Source organism: Aegilops tauschii, chromosome 6, assembly GCF_002575655.3.
Source record: "Aegilops tauschii subsp. strangulata cultivar AL8/78 chromosome 6, Aet v6.0, whole genome shotgun sequence".
In the NCBI taxonomy this organism is placed as follows: domain Eukaryota; kingdom Viridiplantae; phylum Streptophyta; class Magnoliopsida; order Poales; family Poaceae; genus Aegilops; species Aegilops tauschii.
Genome location: NC_053040.3, coordinates 254,355,148 through 254,373,882, shown reverse-complemented (window position 1 = coordinate 254,373,882; position 18,735 = coordinate 254,355,148). Strand labels below are relative to the sequence as shown.

The 18,735-nt window shown below is 45.9% G+C and overlaps 1 protein-coding gene across 15 annotated transcripts in view; it reads right to left on the bottom strand.

Annotated features, from left to right (window-relative positions):
* The window catches only part of LOC109773282 (uncharacterized protein At5g03900, chloroplastic), a 32,583-nt gene extending 29,020 nt beyond the window's left edge, over positions 1–3,563 (bottom strand). For 6 of the 15 annotated variants that reach the window (XR_002235290.4, XR_002235291.4, XR_002235289.4 and 3 more), the window contains exons 1-8: positions 2,971–3,521; positions 2,772–2,879; positions 2,594–2,694; positions 1,963–2,037; positions 1,776–1,845; positions 1,610–1,675; positions 1,396–1,494; positions 867–932 (exon numbers count right to left, since the gene is read on the bottom strand). Coding sequence is in view for 9 of the 15 variants with exons in the window: in XM_020331974.4 (XP_020187563.1) it covers positions 867–932; positions 1,396–1,494; positions 1,610–1,675; positions 1,776–1,845; positions 1,963–2,037; positions 2,594–2,694; positions 2,772–2,879; positions 2,971–3,378 (993 nt within the window). In the remaining 6 variants the exon portion in view is untranslated. Of the gene's footprint in view, positions 1–866; positions 933–1,395; positions 1,495–1,609; positions 1,676–1,775; positions 1,846–1,962; positions 2,038–2,593; positions 2,695–2,771; positions 2,880–2,970 lie in introns of all 15 variants that reach the window. The other 9 variants (XR_012187698.1, XR_012187700.1, XR_012187699.1 and 6 more) reach the window with 5 other exon arrangements.
* Between the last annotated feature and the right edge of the window lie 15,172 nt (positions 3,564–18,735).

Here is an 18,735-nt window from a genome sequence, read left to right as displayed (position 1 = left end):
TCAGGCCTATGCTTTGCTAACAGCTACTCCGTGTCATGTTATGTAACCTGTAGAGTTGTGGTGCACTTTATGTTAATGTTAGTTGTTAGATCTCCTGACTGGCTGCCATATATTATATATTTATGTGTGTAAGGTGCCACCTCGCTTTATGCTTTAAGCGCTTAGGACATGTACAGTGGATGATAAGGCGGTCTTTTCTTATGTATTCCACATCATTTAGAGAAGCAAAAAAAGCATGTTATACAATGGATTATCTCTTAGTGTTATTTGTAGCATTTAATGTTATGAGATCCTAAAATTATGGAACGGTCATAATTAAAACTAGTGAACGTGTGAATAAGATAAGATATCACATGCAATGGGGACAAGTGTTGTACTCCCTCCGTTCAGAATTATAATAAGATGTTCTGACTTTTTCTAAATCGAATGTATATAGATGCGTTTAGTGTGTTCGTTCACTCATTTCAGTCCGTATGTAGTCCGTATTGAAATATCCAAAACGTCTTATAATTCAGAACAAATCTTTCTTCATAAGAGATCTCTTAGCTAAGAGAAGGCAAGACTCTTCTCTCTCTCTCTCTCTCTCTCTCTCTCTCTCTCTCTCTCTCTCTCTCTTCCACGTCACCAATTATTCTACATGGTATAGCTACACCATCAAAAACGCCCTTAAAAGGTGAGGTGGTGCTACAGAACCTTGCCTCGCCTTAAAAACATTGGCTTAAGTTCATCGGCAGTTATGTCGAGCATGTCATGTCCAATAAATAACGAGGTTGAAGGTGTCAAAATGAGAAGAGCGATATAGGGACATGTGGTTAATGATTTTTCTTTAATCAAAGCCTGAAATATACGAGAGGGAAGAGGTGGACCTGATCGTCAACTAAAGGATGTCCCTGGAAGCGTAAAAGAACTGGAAGAATAAATGATTCATCATCCTGTATTCAAGAGATAGAACGAATAAGATTAGATTCAACTCCATCCATAAATGGGGAAATACCTCACAATAGCAGTATCATGATAATCAATTACTACCGCTTGCTCACAACACATGTCCTTTCAGAATATGCACCAGACAAACATTTCTAGGTTCGAACATCTATAGAGAAATAACTATTAACACCAATAACATCACTAATATTACTAGATCTCGTCATGAAACGTAGTTTCATAATGAATAATTATTATTATGTTCGTCAACATATTCGCATAGAAATTGCCGGCTCTAGTTTCACCTTGTAGACTGTGACAATAGCATAAAGGACTTGGGTTACAAATGGGATGGAGATTACCTATTTATACATTTAATTTATTTACTATTCAATGAACGAGTGGAAAACTTAATCAGGTCTAACAGAAACAAGCAATACTTATTAGTGCTTTGGAACAGAAGTTATATGCCTTGGAGTTGGTTTGCTCTGCAGGTGCCGGTACATCAAGATACGGTGCCAGTTCTTCTGCCGTAACAACTCCACCATTCGATGAAATATACTGCCCAATCTGTGAATTTATTGAACGAGACACTTGAAATTTGCTACTGGAAAAACTAATAAATAGTAGTAACTGGTTCGGAGAACGTCAAATAGAAGCAGCTACATGCTGAGAAAGTCTTTACCATCTTCCACCTTCTCTCTTCAAGCCCGTCATTAGGATCACCATTCCCAAATACAAACGAGAAGACCTGCACAACATTGATTAGACAATATACAATTTAATCCCACCTGTGCATCTCAGAATTACACAAACAAAATGAACAATCATGTCAAGCCAGTTTAAATTACAGATTCAATAAAGCTCATCCCCTTATCTTTTTCTACCCGCCTCCTCCTGGAGGAACCTGCATCCAAGTACCTGGTGGAGAACACATGAGATTGTATCGAAAATGATAAGAATCTGTACATAACTGATTTACATTCACATGGGAAGTTATATATTTTACCAGATCCCCAACTAAAACAGGATACTTACCAAAATAAATCTGTTGGGAGGAACATCGTAGAGCCATAGGATCTGCGCCGCCTTCCACGATTATCTTCATCACTGCTATAAGAAGAGGAGGTTCTATCACTGGAAGGGGGATAGGGGATAAATGATTTGTTAGGATGATCTCCACCGTGTGGGCCCAACGGCCCACCGGGCCCTTAGATCCACGCCTTGATCGGGGGCGCTCAACCCACTTGGTTGACGGGCCCCTGTCACCTGCACTATATAAAGAGGTGGGGGCCGGCGGCTCGCACCACGAGGTTCGTCGCGACGCCGTACACCCCACCTACATCCCCTACCGATCTAGGGTTAGTGCAGTGCTGACGGGAAGCACCGCCACCACTACTCTCTGCCATCACCGGCACCATGGCCGGCACCGGGGCTCCTCGAACCACAAGGAGAAGGTAGGACTACCGGATCTGATCTACCCTAGTGATCCAAGAGTCTATCATGATTACCTAAACACAGAAAATTATACAATAATAATGCGCAAAAAAACGCTGACAAAATCTTCAAAACTTAAGGGCATAATGGCATCTACTGTGTATCTTATCTTGGGAGGTATAGCATATAGTAATCTGTGCACACGAACTCTACCTTGCAATAGCATACATACCTCGAGCTTGAGAGAATGGCAATGATGGTAGCATATACAAGCACAATGGAAGCAACTAGTGCTGTCCCAAAAGACACCCGCGCCAGATACGCACCCGCTTCCTGCAAAGAAGCAGAACATAACTAAAATCAGCACCTGCTCAGATGAATTAAGACAGTCGGTTGCCTCTACGGAATACCTTGGCTTTATCGACCAGTGGCTCAACCCGCATTCTGAATGACTTGCCAGCTAGCTTCGCCCTGTAGTCTTCGGGGAAGACGTACAGCACCTCCCCTTCCCCCGAAACCTACACAAATCACAACAGTTCCACGCTCAGATCGCAGCCGGAAAGAAGGCTAGCCACGAAGTAGCGCGCGCCGCGGGGGCGGGGGGGGCACCTCCAGGAAGCCCCCGGTGTCTGCCGCGAGAGCCTGGAGCGCGCGCTCTGCCTGGTCAATCTGCAGGCCGGCGCGGGAGGCGACGTCGCCGATTGTGACGCGGCCGCCCAAGTAGTCGACGGCGTCCATGGCGCGGTCGCGCACGTCGGCGGGGAGGCGGTCGGTCTCTACGGCGCCCCCAAGGCGCGCGAGGCTCGGAGCCTCGATGGTACCTGCCTGCGCCTTCACAGAGGGGCGGCAAGGGGGAGGGAGCCGGCCGTTAGCGACGTGAAGATGGTGAGGAGGCCAAGGGATGGACGGAGAAGGGGATAGGAGGAACGGGGCATGGCGAAGGGGGCTGCGGTGGGCATAGGGAGGAGGGCGGAGGCGGAGGTGGAGGGAAAGGGAAGCGGCGGCGGTGGCGGCCATGGCTGGCGCGGCTGAGGTCTAGGAGGAGGAGATGATGGTGGGCATCTTGCCGGGAGGAGTGGCTGTGGAGGGAAGGTGAGGAGGAGGAAGCGGCGGTGTGTGCTGCCCGTGGCCACGAGATGGGCACCCTTGCATCGTTTTTGTCTTTTCACGAGATGGGCACCCTTGCATAAAAAGGTAGCATCGGTTCTATTAGCAATGTTACATCCACGTAATGACCTGAAATGATCTGATGTGGGAATGTTGGATTAGATTAGAGGGAGGGTGAGGCCCACCCCGCCTGAAAACCAGGGGTCAGTCAGTTGGACGCGTGCGAGCGTCTAGCTGCCCGCTCCGTGGCATTCTTCCTTAAGTTTTTGTCTCCATCCAATAAATTATAAAAAAATCTGTTTTATTTGCTACTTACTCCGTCCCATAATATAATATATTATGAGACAGAGGGGGTAAAAAGCAGCATGCAACGAAATACCCATCCGATATGTGTGAAAACATTTATTTTTTAGTTTAATTTTTTTTAAAGACATAACTTTTAAACGAAACATCGAAATTAAGATACGCTTTACCTTTGGAGCTCTCGCGGCGTGCTCTTCGAAACTAGATCTTACATGAGTATGTTTTGACGAATTTGTTTTGTGTAATTTTGTCCCCGTTTTGTGCAACTGACTAGCCGTCGATGTGCAATTACCTGACAGGGTTGTGCAACTTTTCTCGTGCACCGTAAACGTGCATTTTTCCTCTATGGGACCTCCACCCCCAAACTGCCTCCTTCCAGTGAGATGTGCAACTTCGTTTGTTGCCCAGGCCATGCAATTTTCACTAGTGGCACCACCCCATACTACTCTCTAACAGTGAAATGTGCAATTTCGTCTGTTGCCCCGGTGCCCTGGCCAACTGCCTGGTAGTCGCCGCGCCTGTGCAGCCCCCACAACCGCATTTAAGGGACTATTCTATAAGAATGTCCCAACTCCAGGCCACACATGTGCGACTATGCACACAAGAGTGTGCAACTCCGTGGTCGGACGTGAGCACCTCCCACAGCAATTCATGTGTGACTATGCAGACGAGATTGTGCAATTGTGTGGCCATGCATGTGCGACTATGCCGACGAGAGTCTGCAACTCCGCGGCCGGGCATGAGCACCTCCCACAAAAACTCATGTGCGACTATGCGGACGAGATTGTGCAACTCCATGGCCATGTATGTGCGACTGTGCGTGTGCAACTCCGCGGCCATGCGAGAGCACCTCCCACGACAATTCATGTATAACTATGCAGACGAGATTGTGCAACTTTGTGTCCATACATGTGCGACTGCGCCGACGGGAGTGTGCGACTCCACGACCATGCGTGAGCACCTCCCACGACAATTTATGTGCGGCTATGCGAATGAGATTGTGCAACTCTGTGGCCATACATGTGCGACTATACTGACGAGAGTGTGTAACTCCGGCCGGGCGTGAGCACCTCCCCTGACAATTCATGTGTGATTATCCGGACGAGGTTGTGCAACTCTATGGCTATGCATGTGCGACTATGTCGATGAGAGCGTGCAACTCCGCGGCCAGGCATGAGCACCTCCCACAACAACTCATGTGCGACTATGCGGACGAGATTGTGCAGCTCTATGGCCATGCATATGCGACTGTGCCGACGAGAGTGTGCAACTCCGCGACCATGTATGAGCACCTCCCACGATAGTTCATGTGCGACTACGCGAGCGAGATTGTGCAACTTTGTGTCCATGCATGTGCGATTATGCCGACGAGAGCAACCCTGTGACGCCCCCGATTTGGCCGTACACTAGTCATGCACGCAAATGTGTACGATCAAGATCAGGGTCTCGCATCAAGATATCACAACACAACTCTACAACATAAATAAGTCATACAAGCATCATAATTACAAGCCAAGGGCCTCAAGGGCTCGAATACAAGTGCTCGATCATAGACGAGTCAGCGGAAGCAACAATATCTGAGTACAGACATAAGTTAAACAAGTTTGCCTTAAGAAGGCTAGCACAAAAGTAGCAACGATCGAAAAGGCAAGGCCTCCTGCCTGGGACCTCCTAACTACTCCTCGAAGCCGAACTCCATGTAGAATCATCCTCGGGATCTCTAGCTCCTGGACTCCAGCATCTGGTTGCGACAACCAGGTAGAAGGGAAAGGCGGAAAAGAGGGGGGAAAAGCAACCGTGAGTACTCATCCAAAGTACTCGCAAGCAAGGAGCTGCACTACATATGCATGGGTATATGTGTAAAGGGCCATATCAGTGGACTGAACTGCAGAATGCCAGAATAAGAGGGGGATAACTAATCCTGTCGAAGACTACGCTTCTGGCCACCTCCATCTTGCAGCATGTAGAAGAGAGTAGATGGTAAGTTCACCAACTAGCATCGCATAGCATAATCCTACCCGGCGATCCCCTCCTCGTCGCCCTGTTAGAGAGCGATCACCGGGTTGTATCTGGCACTTGGAAGGGTGTGTTTTATTAAGTATCCAGTTCTAGTTGTCATAAGGTCAAGGTACAACTCCGGGTCGTCCTTTTACCGAGGGACACGGCTATTCGAATAGATAAACTTCCCTGCAGGGGTGCACCACTGATAGAGGCAAAGGTGTCCCGTCTTTCGATGAGATGATGGATATCGCTTTGGTGGAAGTCGACTTTGACGATCCGACTACGAACGTACGAGGACTTCGCGCCTTAGCAATCGCTAAACCAACTCCGAGAGGTTATCGACCACGCCAGAGCACGATCAACCTGACCACGAGGGTCTGTTTCCTGCGAGCAAACGAAGAACAAGCAAGAAACTGAGATTGCAATCTGGATATTGCGAATATAAGATGAAAGCTTTATTGATCAAGGTGGAGTTCTGTGACGCCTTTGTCTGGTCGCTGAACACAAACGAAGTACGCGAAGTTGCAGCTATGGCGAACTTTTAATCTAAACAAAACCCAAAGTCTAAACGACGCCCTAAGGGCTGTATATATGGAGGAAGAGGGGGGAATTTCGTGGCCCTTGAGGAAGGGGTCCGAAACCAACCCTATCTCTTGTTTCCCCACACATACGGACTCTAAAAACAGCCTATACTTATGTATTTCGAAATTACATGGGCCTGGCCCAATAATAAGGTGACGCAGCACCTAGAATAGCCTCTGGACGAAAGTTATGAAGTAGCATCTTGTATATTTCGTCCAAGGCTTCATGCACGCATTATGGTGGCTTCAACGTCCTGAAATCATCACTTGTAACTCCGTTCTTGTTCCCCATGCGCATGCCATCATCTCCATGCTTGTTCTTGCTCCAATGTTCATCCTTCTCAAAGCTAGGCCCTTCATTTGTAAGCAAAACAAATGTATCCAATTTAGGCAGCATCATATTCTCATGAACATTAGAATCATTACCAAGAAACGAAAGTACCTGGTAATTTAATTGGCGTGCGCGAGCTCTAGTAATTGGTCCAGTATGTATAGCAGCAGGGGCTGTGGGTGTAACAATGGTATTGATGTCCTCATCATCCTCCCCTTCTTGAAATGAAGTCGTCCTCGACGGAAGCTCATCTTCCTCACCCAAATAAGGCTTCAAATCTGCAATGTTAAAAGTGGGACTAACCCCAAAATCTGCAGGCAGCTCAAGTTTATATGCATTATCATTTATTTTCTCTAACACCTTAAAAGGACCATCAGCACGTGGCATTAGCTTTGATTTGCGCAAATCAGGAAATCTATCCTTACGCAAATGTAACCAAACAAGATCTTCAGGTGCAAACACAACATGTTTTCTACCCTTATCTCCAGCAAGTTTATATTTAGCATTCATACGCTCAATGTTTTCCTTAGTTAACTCATGCATTTTTAAGATCAATTCAGCACGTTGTTTAGCATCAAAATTAACCTTCTCCGAAGATGGAAGAGGCAACAAATCAATAGGTGCACGAGGTAGGAAACCATACACAATTTCAAAAGGGCACATCTTAGTAGTAGAATGCAATGAACGATTATAAGCAAACTCAATATGAGGCAAGCATTCTTCCCACATTTTCTTATTATTCTTCAAAACAGCCCTAAGCATAGTAGACAATGTTCTATTGACTACTTCAGTTTGTCCATCAGTTTGGGGGTGACAAGTAGTACTAAAAAGCAGTTTAGTCCCCAACTTAGCCCATAAACATCTCCAAAAGTGGCTAAGAAATTTAGTATCACGATCGGAAACAATAGTATTTGGCACACCATACAAGCGAATAATTTCACGAAAGAACAAATCAGCAACATTAACAGCATCATCACTTTTATGACATGGTATAAAGTGAGCCATTTTCAAGAATCTATCCACGACAACAAATATGCTATCCCTCCCCTTCTTTGTTCGAGGTAAACCTAAAACAAAGTCCATAGATATATCCTCCCAAGGAACACTAGGTACAGGCAAAGGCATATATAAACCATGAGGATTGAGTCGTGACTTAGCTTTTTGACATGTAGGGCAGCGAGCAACAAAACGCTCAACATCCCGTCTTATCTTTGGCCAAAAGAAATGTGTAGCAAGTACGTCCTCCGTCTTCTTCACGCCAAAGTGTCCCATTAATCCTCCTCCATGCGCCTCCTGCAACAACAAAAGACGAAGAGAGCTAGCTGGAATGCATAGCTTGTTAGCACGGAACACAAATCCATCATTAACGACAAACTTGTTCCAGGTTCTTCCTTCTTTACAATTCTGCAATACATCTTTAAAATCAGCATCATGCACATATTGATCTTTGATGGTCTCCAAACCAAATATTTTGAAGTCAAGTTGTGAAAGCATAGTATAGCGACGAGACAATGCATCAGCAATAACATTTTCTTTACCCTTCTTGTGTTTAATGACATAAGGGAAAGTTTCAATGAATTCAACCCATTTAGCATGTCTACGATTCAGTTTAGCTTGACTTTTAATATGTTTCAAAGATTCATGATCAGAATGTATAACAAATTCTTTGGGCCATAAATAATGTTGCCATGTTTCTAAAGTCCGAACAAGAGCATATAGTTCTTTATCATAAGTAGAATAATTCAGACTAGGCCCACTCAATTTTTCAGAAAAGTATGCAACAGGTTTGCCATCTTGTAATAACACACCTCCTAATCCAATGCCACTAGCATCACATTCAAGCTCAAAAGTCTTATTAAAATCAGGAAGTTGGAGTAAAGGAGCATGTGTCAACTTATCTTTCAATACCGTGAAGGCTTCTTCCTGTGCGGTACCCCAAACAAAAGGCACATCCTTCTTTGTAAGCTCGTTGAGAGGTGCAGCAATGGTGCTAAAATCTCTCACAAAACGCCTATAGAAACCAGCGAGTCCCAGAAAACTCCGCACTTGTGTGACCGTTTTGGGCTGCGGCCAACTCTCAATAGCTTCAATCTTGGCTTTATCAACTTCAATTCCCTGTGGAGTAACAACATAGCCAAGAAAAGATACTCGGTCGGTGCAAAAGGTGCACTTCCCAAGGTTACCAAACAAACGTGCATCACGTAGAGCAATAAAAACAGCACGTAAATGTTCCAAATGTTCTTCCAAAGATTTGCTATAAATCAGTATATCATCAAAATAGACTACCACAAATCGTCCAATGAAAGCACGTAAAACTTCGTTCATTAGTCTCATGAAAGTACTAGGTGCATTAGTTAACCCAAAAGGCATGACTAACCACTCATATAAACCAAACTTAGTTTTAAATGCAGTTTTCCATTCATCTCCCAATTTCATACGAATTTGATGGTATCCACTACGCAAATCAACTTTGGAGAATATTGTAGAGCCACTCAATTCATCAAGCATATCATCTAGCCTAGGAATAGGATGACGATAACGAATAGTAATATTATTAATGCCTCTACAATCAACACACATACGCGACGTACCATCCTTTTTAGGCACTAGTATAATAGGAACAGCACAAGGACTAAGAGATTCGCGTATATAACCTTTGTCGAGCAGCTCCTGTACTTGACGCATAATCTCCTTCGTCTCCTCTGGATTGGTACGGTATGGTGCACGGTTGGGTAGCGATGCACCGGGAATTAAGTCAATTTGATGCTCAATCCCTCGAATAGGTGGTAATCCCGGTGGCACGTCTTGTGGGAAGACGTCAGCGAACTCCTGTAAAATGTTAGTGACAGCAGGGGGCAAAGAGGAAGGCACGTCCTCGAATGAAAATAATGCCTCTTTGCACACAAAAGCATAGCAAACAGATTTGCTGAAATCTAGTTCATCAATATCAGATTTTGTGGCAAGTAAACATGCACTTTTCAATTTAATTTCAGAAACAACACTAGATGGTTTATTATTAGGTTTCATTTGTTGCTAAAATTCCTTTGCCACAATCTGATTTTCACTCTTATTTTTCTCCTGTTTTGCTTTATTAGCTCTATTAATGTCATCTTTCAAGATGGAATCAGGAGTCATAGGAAGCAAAGTAATATTTTTATCCTTATGAACAAGAGTATACTGATTGTTTCTACCATGGTGTACAGAATTTTTATCAAATTGCCATGGTCTACCTAGTAATAAGGAACATGCTTGCATGGGTACCACATCACAATCAACATAATCAGCATATGTAGAGATACTAAAATGCACACGAACAGTACGTGTTACCTTAACCTTGCCGCTGTTGTTGAACCATTGGATGTAGTAAGGATGTGGATGTGGTCTTGTGGTGAGAGATAGCTTCTCCACCATCTCCATGCTAGCCAAGTTGTTACAGCTCCCTCCATCTATGATGACGCGAACAGAACGTTCCTTCACAACTCCCTTTGTATGGAACAAATTATGCCTCTGATTTTGCTCTGCTTGTGTAACCTGCACACTCAAAACACGTTGAGCAACTAAACATTCATACCTGTCAGCGTCTTCAGGAGCCATGTATTGCGTCTCATTTTCAGAATCATCTCCACCATGTTCTTCACGTGTAATAAGAGCCAAAGTCTCCTCATCATAGTCACTAGCGGACTCATACCCACCATCCTCAGTAGCAATCATGACACGCTGAGATTTGCATTCTCTCGCAAAATGTCCTCTTCCCTTACAACGACGACAAATAATATCACTTGTGTGCCCTGTCGATGCCATGGAAGAAGAAGAGCTCTGCGCAGGCCCGGCAGGTGTGCTCTTGGCAGAGAGTGGTGGTTGTGCCTGCTTTCTTGTATCACGGCTGGAGGTGGCACTTGATGGAGGTGATGGTGAAGTGGAAGTAGAAGATGCACGCGGTGTCCATGATGAAGGTCGACCTGCAGAAAAGTTAGTTCGCGCCAATGGCTGTCGATCCTGCACTTCACGTTCAGCTTTACAAGCAAGATGGAATAAACGAGTGATATTATTATAATCCTTTTACTCTAGAATGGTCTGAATCTCTTTATTTAATCCACCCATAAAACGTGCAAGCATAGCTTCATTCTCCTCAACAATACCACATCTAATCATGCCAGTTTGTAATTCCTGATAATATTCTTCTACAGAATTTTTCCCTTGTCTTAAACGCTGCAATTTTTGAAGTAATTCACGTTGATAATATGGTGGAACCCAACGAGTACGCATAGCAGTTTTCAAAGCAGCCCAAGTAGCTGGAACAGGATATAATCTACAATGTTCAGACCACCAAACACATGCAAAGCTAGTGAAAGCACAAACAGCAGCAGGAACACGTCTCTCCTCAGGATATTGTAAACATGTAAATCGTTGTTCAGTTTCTAACTCCCAAGTAAGATATATATCAGGAACATATCTACCCTCAAATGGTGGAATATTCAATTTCAGTTTAGGGAGATGGTCATGATCTCGTACCTGAGGTGGTGGTGCCGGCCTACCGTTGCGAATATATACCTGAGGTCGACCTGCTGGTGGTGGTGCTGGTGGCTGCACGTAGTTCTGATTTTGATCAACCTCATCCTCATAATCGCCCGCATAATCGTCATCCTCCTCAGCCGCCGCAGGAGCAGGAGCCAAAGAAGCATCAACAGTAGGTGCAGCAGCACCCGAATTTTGACCAATCTCAATTGGAACGCGCTGTGCCCGTCCCACTTGATTTGGAAGGCGGCGTTGGAGATGTGGTTGTTGTTGTTGTAGAGGTGCGACATGTGCAGCCGGTGGTGGTTGGGGAAGACGCTTGAGTAATTCAGTAAACTTGTTATCCAGCTTTGTCTCGAACGACTTCTCCACGGCATCTATCTTCTCCATAGCCTCTTCAAATCTGTTTAGCACATCTCCCACCTGGCCACTCATCATTTGCTGAAATTTATCATGCAACTCCTTGTTCGTCATGTTCTCCCAATCAGTCTCATTGGCGTGTGAACCTGCCATGGTTAGCAGCAATAGAAACACAAAAGAATATGATCCTGCAGACTACTAGAAGTGGTGGTGATGGTGGTGTGTCACAAAACCTTCAAGCGAATCTCAAATTCTTACCAGTTCTTACCCAGCAGCAGGTGGTGATCGGCAACCGTTGTAGTCAAAAACTCTCAATGCTTGGATATAGCGATTACCAGGGAGAGTCAAACGCACGATGTAGACTTATGTGGAGCTGGGAAGGCTTATAATATGGTAGCAAAATGGTAAGCAATAATCAATTCAGAGATGCAAAGTTGAATAAACGCTCAACAACGGTGCTGTGCTGGTCCTAGGCTAGACCGTGCTAGAGACGCGAGCCTAGAACACTAACAAAATCACGGCGCTGCACGTAAACAAGGGAAAAGCACACTCTGGAAAAAAAAATCGCTCTTTTTTTTGCGCTCTCTTTTTTTTTGCGCTTCTCTTTTTTTTTTGCGAAAAATCACTATAATGGCGAGTGTCGCAAAACTCTTCCCAGGTCAAACTGACAGGACGGGCACAAATTTTTTTGACTATTTTTTTTCGGAAATCAGGCAGCGACGACGAAAAAGTGCGACAAAAAATCACTATGATGGCGAGTGTCTCAAAACACTACCCGAGGCCTAAAAATAGGATAGGGAAAAAATATTTTTGGTTGCCGAAATTTTGGCCTAAAAACTGCCCGGGGGTCTCCAGACTTTTGTTTTTTTTTCCGAGACCTACTCAGGCAAGGAAACACGAAACGGAAAATATATGGATCTCTAAAACCAACCCAATATGAAAAGAACTCGGATTGGTGGTGGATATATGGCGGTAGGATATGGCAGCGGTGGTGGTATATGGTAGCGGTAGTGGTATATGGATACGGATCGGTGGTGGTATATAGATACGGATTCAGAGCGGTGGCGGATGATCAATGGTGGTAGATGGCAAGGCGATGATGATGGTGCGGTGGCGGCGTGACAACTTATGACCAGAACTCGAAACTAAAAGACTAGACTCTAAGACCAGCAACTTGACACGACGATGCAACCGCAAATTCAACAAAGCAAAAACCCTAAAAAGATTATGCAAAGGCTCAGATTGGTTCGGATATGACGAACTAACCCTAATTTTTTTGTGGCTTTTTCGTGGACTGTAGGTATGAAGAACAGACTCGATCTAAACTACGAAAAACTATAAAATCTCACCGAGCAACCTGGAAATCTGATACCACTTGATAGAGGCAAAGGTGTCCCGTCTTTCGATGAGATGATGGATATCGCTTTGGTGGAAGTCGACTTTGACGATCCGACTACGAACGTGCGAGGACGTCGCGCCTTAGCAATCGCTAAACCAACTCCGAGAGGTTATCGACCATGCCGGAGCACGATCAACCTGACCACGAGGGTCTGTTTCCTGCGAGCAAACGAAGAACAAGCAAGAAACTGAGATTGCAATCTGGATATTGCGAATATAAGATGAAAGCTTTATTGATCAAGGTGGAGTTCTGTGACGCCTTTGTCTGGTCGCTGAACACAAACGAAGTACGCGAAGTTGCAGCTATGGCGAACTTTTAATCTAAACAAAACCCAAAGTCTAAACGACGCCCTAAGGGCTGTATATATGGAGGAAGAGGGGGGGGGATTTCGTGGCCCTTGAGGAAGGGGTCCGAAACCAACCCTATCTCTTGTTTCCCCACACATACGGACTCTAAAAACAGCCTATACTTATGTATTTCGAAATTACATGGGCCTGGCCCAATAATAAGGTGACGCAGCACCTAGAATAGCCTCTGGACGAAAGTTATGAAGTAGCATCTTGTATATTTCGTCCAAGGCTTCATGCACGCATTATGGTGGCTTCAACGTCCTGAAATCATCACTTGTAACTCCGTTCTTGTTCCCCATGCGCATGCCATCATCTCCATGCTTGTTCTTGCTCCAATGTTCATCCTTCTCAAAGCTAGGCCCTTCATTTGTAAGCAAAACAAATGTATCCAATTTAGGCAGCATCATATTCTCATGAACATTAGAATCATTACCAAGAAACGAAAGTACCTGGTAATTTAATTGGCGTGCGCGAGCTCTAGTAATTGGTCCAGTATGTATAGCAGCAGGGGCTGTGGGTGTAACAATGGTATTGATGTCCTCATCAACCACATAACCCAACACGCTCGATCCCATTTGGCCGGACACACTTTTCTGGGTCATGCTCGGCCGCGGAAAATCAACACGTCGCAGCCCCACCTAGGCTCAACAGAGAGGTCAACACGCCGGTCTAAATCCTATGCGCGCATGGGTCTGGGCCCATCGCCCATTGCACACCTGCAAGTTGCGTACGCGGCCGGAAGCAGACCTAGCGTAGCAGGCGTTCCAGTCCAATCCGGCGCGCGCCGCTCCGTCGCTGACGTCAAGAAGAGCTTCGGCTGATACCACGACGTCGAGTGCCCATAACTGTTCCCGCGTAGTTGGTTAGTGCGTATAGACCAAATGGCCAGACTCAGATCAAATACCAAGATCTCGTTAAGCGTGTTAAGTATCCGCGAACGCCGACCAGGGCCAGGCCCACCTCTCTCCTAGGTGGTCTCAACCTGCCCTGTCGCTCCGTCATAAAGTAACAGTCGGGGGCCGTCAGGAACCCAGGCCCACCTCTACCGGGATGGAGCCACCTGTCCTTTCAGCCCCCTCATCAGAATCACTTGCGGGTACTCAACGAGCCGACCCGACTTTAGTCACCACATGTGTCATGTATATAAAGTATATAGTATATACCCGTGATCACCTCCCGAAGTGATCACGGCCCAGTAGTATAGCATGGCAGACGGACAAGAGTGTAGGGCCACTGATGGAACACTAGCATCCTATACTAAGCAGTAGGATAGCAGGTAAGGGTAACAACTGTAGCAACAATGACAGGCTATGCATCAGTATAGGATTAATCGAAAGCAGTAACATGCTACACTACTCTAATGCAAGTAGTATAGAGAAGAATAGGCGATATCTGGTGATCAAGGGGGGGGGGGCTTTCCTAGTTGCTTAGACAAGGAGGGGTCGTCAACACCGTAGTCGGTCGGAGCACCAGCAGCGGCGTCGGTCTCGTAGTCTACCAGAGAGAAGAGGGGGAAGAAACAATGAATACAATAAAAACAGATGCATAACGATGCATGACATGACAAGGTGTGATGCTAGGTGTGCCCAAACGCGGTACTAGGTGATACCGGCGAAGGGGGGAAACATCCGGGAAAGTATCCCCGGTGTTTCACGTTTTCGGACAGATAAACCGGAGGTGAAATGTTGCAGGTTCACTATGCTAGGGACGCGTGGCGGACGAACGGACTGTGTATTCGGATTCGTCTCGTCGTTCTGAGCAACTTTCATGTAGAAAGTATTTTCATCCGAGATACGGATTATTTTATATGATTTTCTAAAGATTTAATCATTTTAGGATTTATTTAATCATTTTAAATCAACATTATCCAGAATAGTAAAAGATGATGTCAGCATGACATCATGCTGACATCAGCAGTCAACTGTGCAGTTGACTGGGTCAACTACGTGTGGGTCCCACATGTCATACACTAGACTAACTAATCATGATTAATTAGTTTAATTAGTTGTTTAGTTTAATTAATAAAAAATAATTAAGTTAATTAATTAATTATTTTTATTATTATTTATTATGATATTTTTTAATTCTTTTTTTAAAACGTTCTGGGGGCGTGGGGCCCCCATGTCATAGGCACAGGGGGGTTTAGCGGGCGCAACGGGTTGCAGGGCGGACGGCGCCATGAGCCCGACGGGGCAGACCCTGGGCATGCGGGCGACGGTCGCCGAGGCGCGGAGGGGTGAGGCCATCGCGGCAGGGCGGGGCAAGGGGCAGGAACAGGGCACGGGCGCCGAAGCGCCGGAGGTGGCCGCGGGCACGGCGGCGTCGCTGGCGCAAGGGGTGGGGGGCAGAAGCGGGGTGCCGTCCAGCGGGCGCGGGCGCCGCGGGCGGCTGCGGGTGCGCATCACAGGCGCGTGCAGGGGGTGCTCGGCGCGGCCCCGAGCGGCGTGAAGGGGAGGAAGCGAGATGCGTGCGAGCGGAGGCACGATCGGGCGCATTCGTGCGGGGTCAGAGCAGGGGAAGGACGGCCGGGGTTCCTCACCGCGGGGGCCGTAGGGACTAGGCAGCGGGGCGTGAGGAGGAGGACGGGGAAGGCCTCGTTGACGGAGACGACGTCGACGATGGAGTCCGGTGGAGCAGCTCCAGCGAGGGGGTCGAGGAGGGGGACGGCGAGGCGACGTTCCAGGCGGTGGCGTCGGTTGCTGTGGCGACGGCGACGGCACGCTCCCGATCCAGACCGAGAGGAGGGGGCGCCGAGGCTTGCTGGCGGCCGGCGGGGAAGAGGACGAGGACGCGAGGTCCGGCGAGGAGGCGGTCGAGGTCCGGCGAAGGGCAGCACCAGCGACGGGGCGCGGGGGAGGTGGGTCAACGCGGGCGTCGAGGCGATGGGGGCGTCCGGCGACGGGGTCGGGGCGCAGGCGTCGCGATGTGTGGGGGAAGTGGGCTCGTCCCTGATCCAGATCGGATCGAGAAGGGGAGATGAGAGACGTGGGGAGTGGGGGGTGTGCAGTTAGGGTTCGACCGGGGTGGGGGGTTATGGGAGAGTGGGGGGGGTTGGCCGGTTGGGCCTTTGCCCAGTTGGGCTGGCCAGCCTGTGAGCTGGGCCGGTTGACCAGGGGGGGTTCTCATCTTTTTCCTTTTTTGTATTGTTTTGTTTTCTGTTTTTTTATTTTTATTCTATTTCTTTTATGTTTTGGCTAATTGTTTGGGCATCAAATGAGTTTTGTAAAATATGAGAGCTGGCCCACAATTCACAGCCCAATATATCCTACCACCAAAAACTAGTTTGGGGTAAATATCATTTCATATTTCTTTTGTATTAATAAAAGGTTATTAAATAATGTTTTCATCCACTGTTTGAGGTTGTTTAAGTCACTTATCAAATTTCAATAATGTTGTGTACAATTTTATCATAGCCTCTGATTTATCTACTATTTATTGAACATTTTAGTTTTAATATTTGAAAACTTTTATTGTTTGCTTGATTTTGAATTTTGAATTATAATCGGTTTCGGACTAACACGAGATTATCAACAGTAACTGAGGTGACATGGCATCATTAGTAGGGAATTACTGTAGTCTAATTATCCGGGCGTCACAATTCTCCTCCACTACAAGAAATCTCGTCCCGAGATTTAAGAGGTAGAGTAAGGGGGGAAGATTTGGCTACGAAATTCTATCGTGTCTTCTCGGTCTTGGTTGCTCTCTCCGAAGAGGTCGATCCATTATGTTGATGTCTCCATTTCTCTACTTCATGTCATCATGATGAAGTCGGCATCCTTCCTTCGAAAACTCCATCATACTTACGAAAGAAAAAAGGGTGGGTATTCCAGAAGAATGAACCTATGAGTATCTCTCGAGTTGAACAAATGAAACACATAGAGAGCAAAGTAAGACGGTGCAATAAGAAGTTTCGAGCGGATAGGCAATCGTTCATTGCCTGAAACAGAGTGTGAAAGGGGTTCAGAGCAACGGGAATAAGTATTGTGTCCGATACCAGAATTGATCACTAGGAAGGTGGCTCGCAAATTACATACGAAACGAAGCGCAAGGGATAACTTTGAAACAGGGATGTACAGGACAGTCAGGTTTCGATCCTGTGGAACTGTGGGTTATGGGCCCACCATGTGGGTTAAAAGTAGGAAGGGCGGAGACGTCTTGCGTGATCATGTAAGCAAGGCATGTCAGAGGATAGCCCATCATTTATGTCGACAACAACATCGGTACCAAGGGCGAGGGTCGAAGAGAACCATTTTCCTGCTCGTTGAACGAGGCGGACCAATAGGCAAAGTTCTCGTCCATCGGTGGTTACCGGAAGGCTATCAACAAAAGCAACAAGGTCTTACTGACAGAGTAGTACACCGAGGTGTTTACATAAGATCATATAGATCACAAGAAAGACTAAATAAAATAATGGAAAGGAAAAGGGTGATCATCAGATTAAACAGAACAATGGAAAGGAAAATGTGTTTAAACACATATTTCAAGGGTATATCCTTCCCAAGGACAAGCTGAGCATGATATCCATGACAGGATATAATGTAGAAAACTCTTTAGGTAGGGGAGAGAAAATTTCATGACATTACCCATACAACGGTGTTTGGATAATTGAGCAGGAAACATTTAGCATTGGGCTTCAAATGTTCCTGTTGAAAATTGGAGTACCATAGACATGCTTCGAGATAGCATTGACATGGTCAACAGGTGAAGATCAGACTTTGGAAACAAAAAGGATCCATCAGAAACAACTTATAGAATAAGTCTTACAATTTCCTCATGGAAGAATGGATAACCTTGCTGAAAAGGAATCTGTAACAATAGGGCCTTCGGCCAGGTGCGCTATGCATGACATAACCTTACCGGGTCATATAAAGACCAACATTATAACTCTTGGAAATATGTTCCAACCATCACATCTGACCGAGATTCAGATCTGATTGGTGCCACGATACCTCAGACTTAGGATGCCTGAGAAGAAAAGGAGCGGCACAATTTGATGAGATGACATTGTAAGATTCCCGGGAAATGAACTATGGAAGCGAGTTCCGAAACAAGAGTTCATCATTAAATCAAGGAGAGGTGAGGAGGTGACTGATTGACTCAGCGACAACCCATTGAGATTTCCAAAAGATGGATTTCCACAACTATGTGAACAAGGAGATAACATTAGCTAGATCGAATGACTTAATGATGTATGCTCGAGGAAAACATACACAGTTAAACATTGGTTAAAATGTGCACCCGAAATATGGGCTAGGTAGCACAATCAATGGCCGAATGATGATTCAATAAGCCATAGACGTAGAATGAAACTATAGACCAATAACTTCAAAGCAATAGGGTTGCTAGGAGTTTAGAATCCACACATCCCAGTCCAGTTGTCGGTATTCCGGTTAGAAACAACAGGGAGGGACCAAGGAATGAACAGAG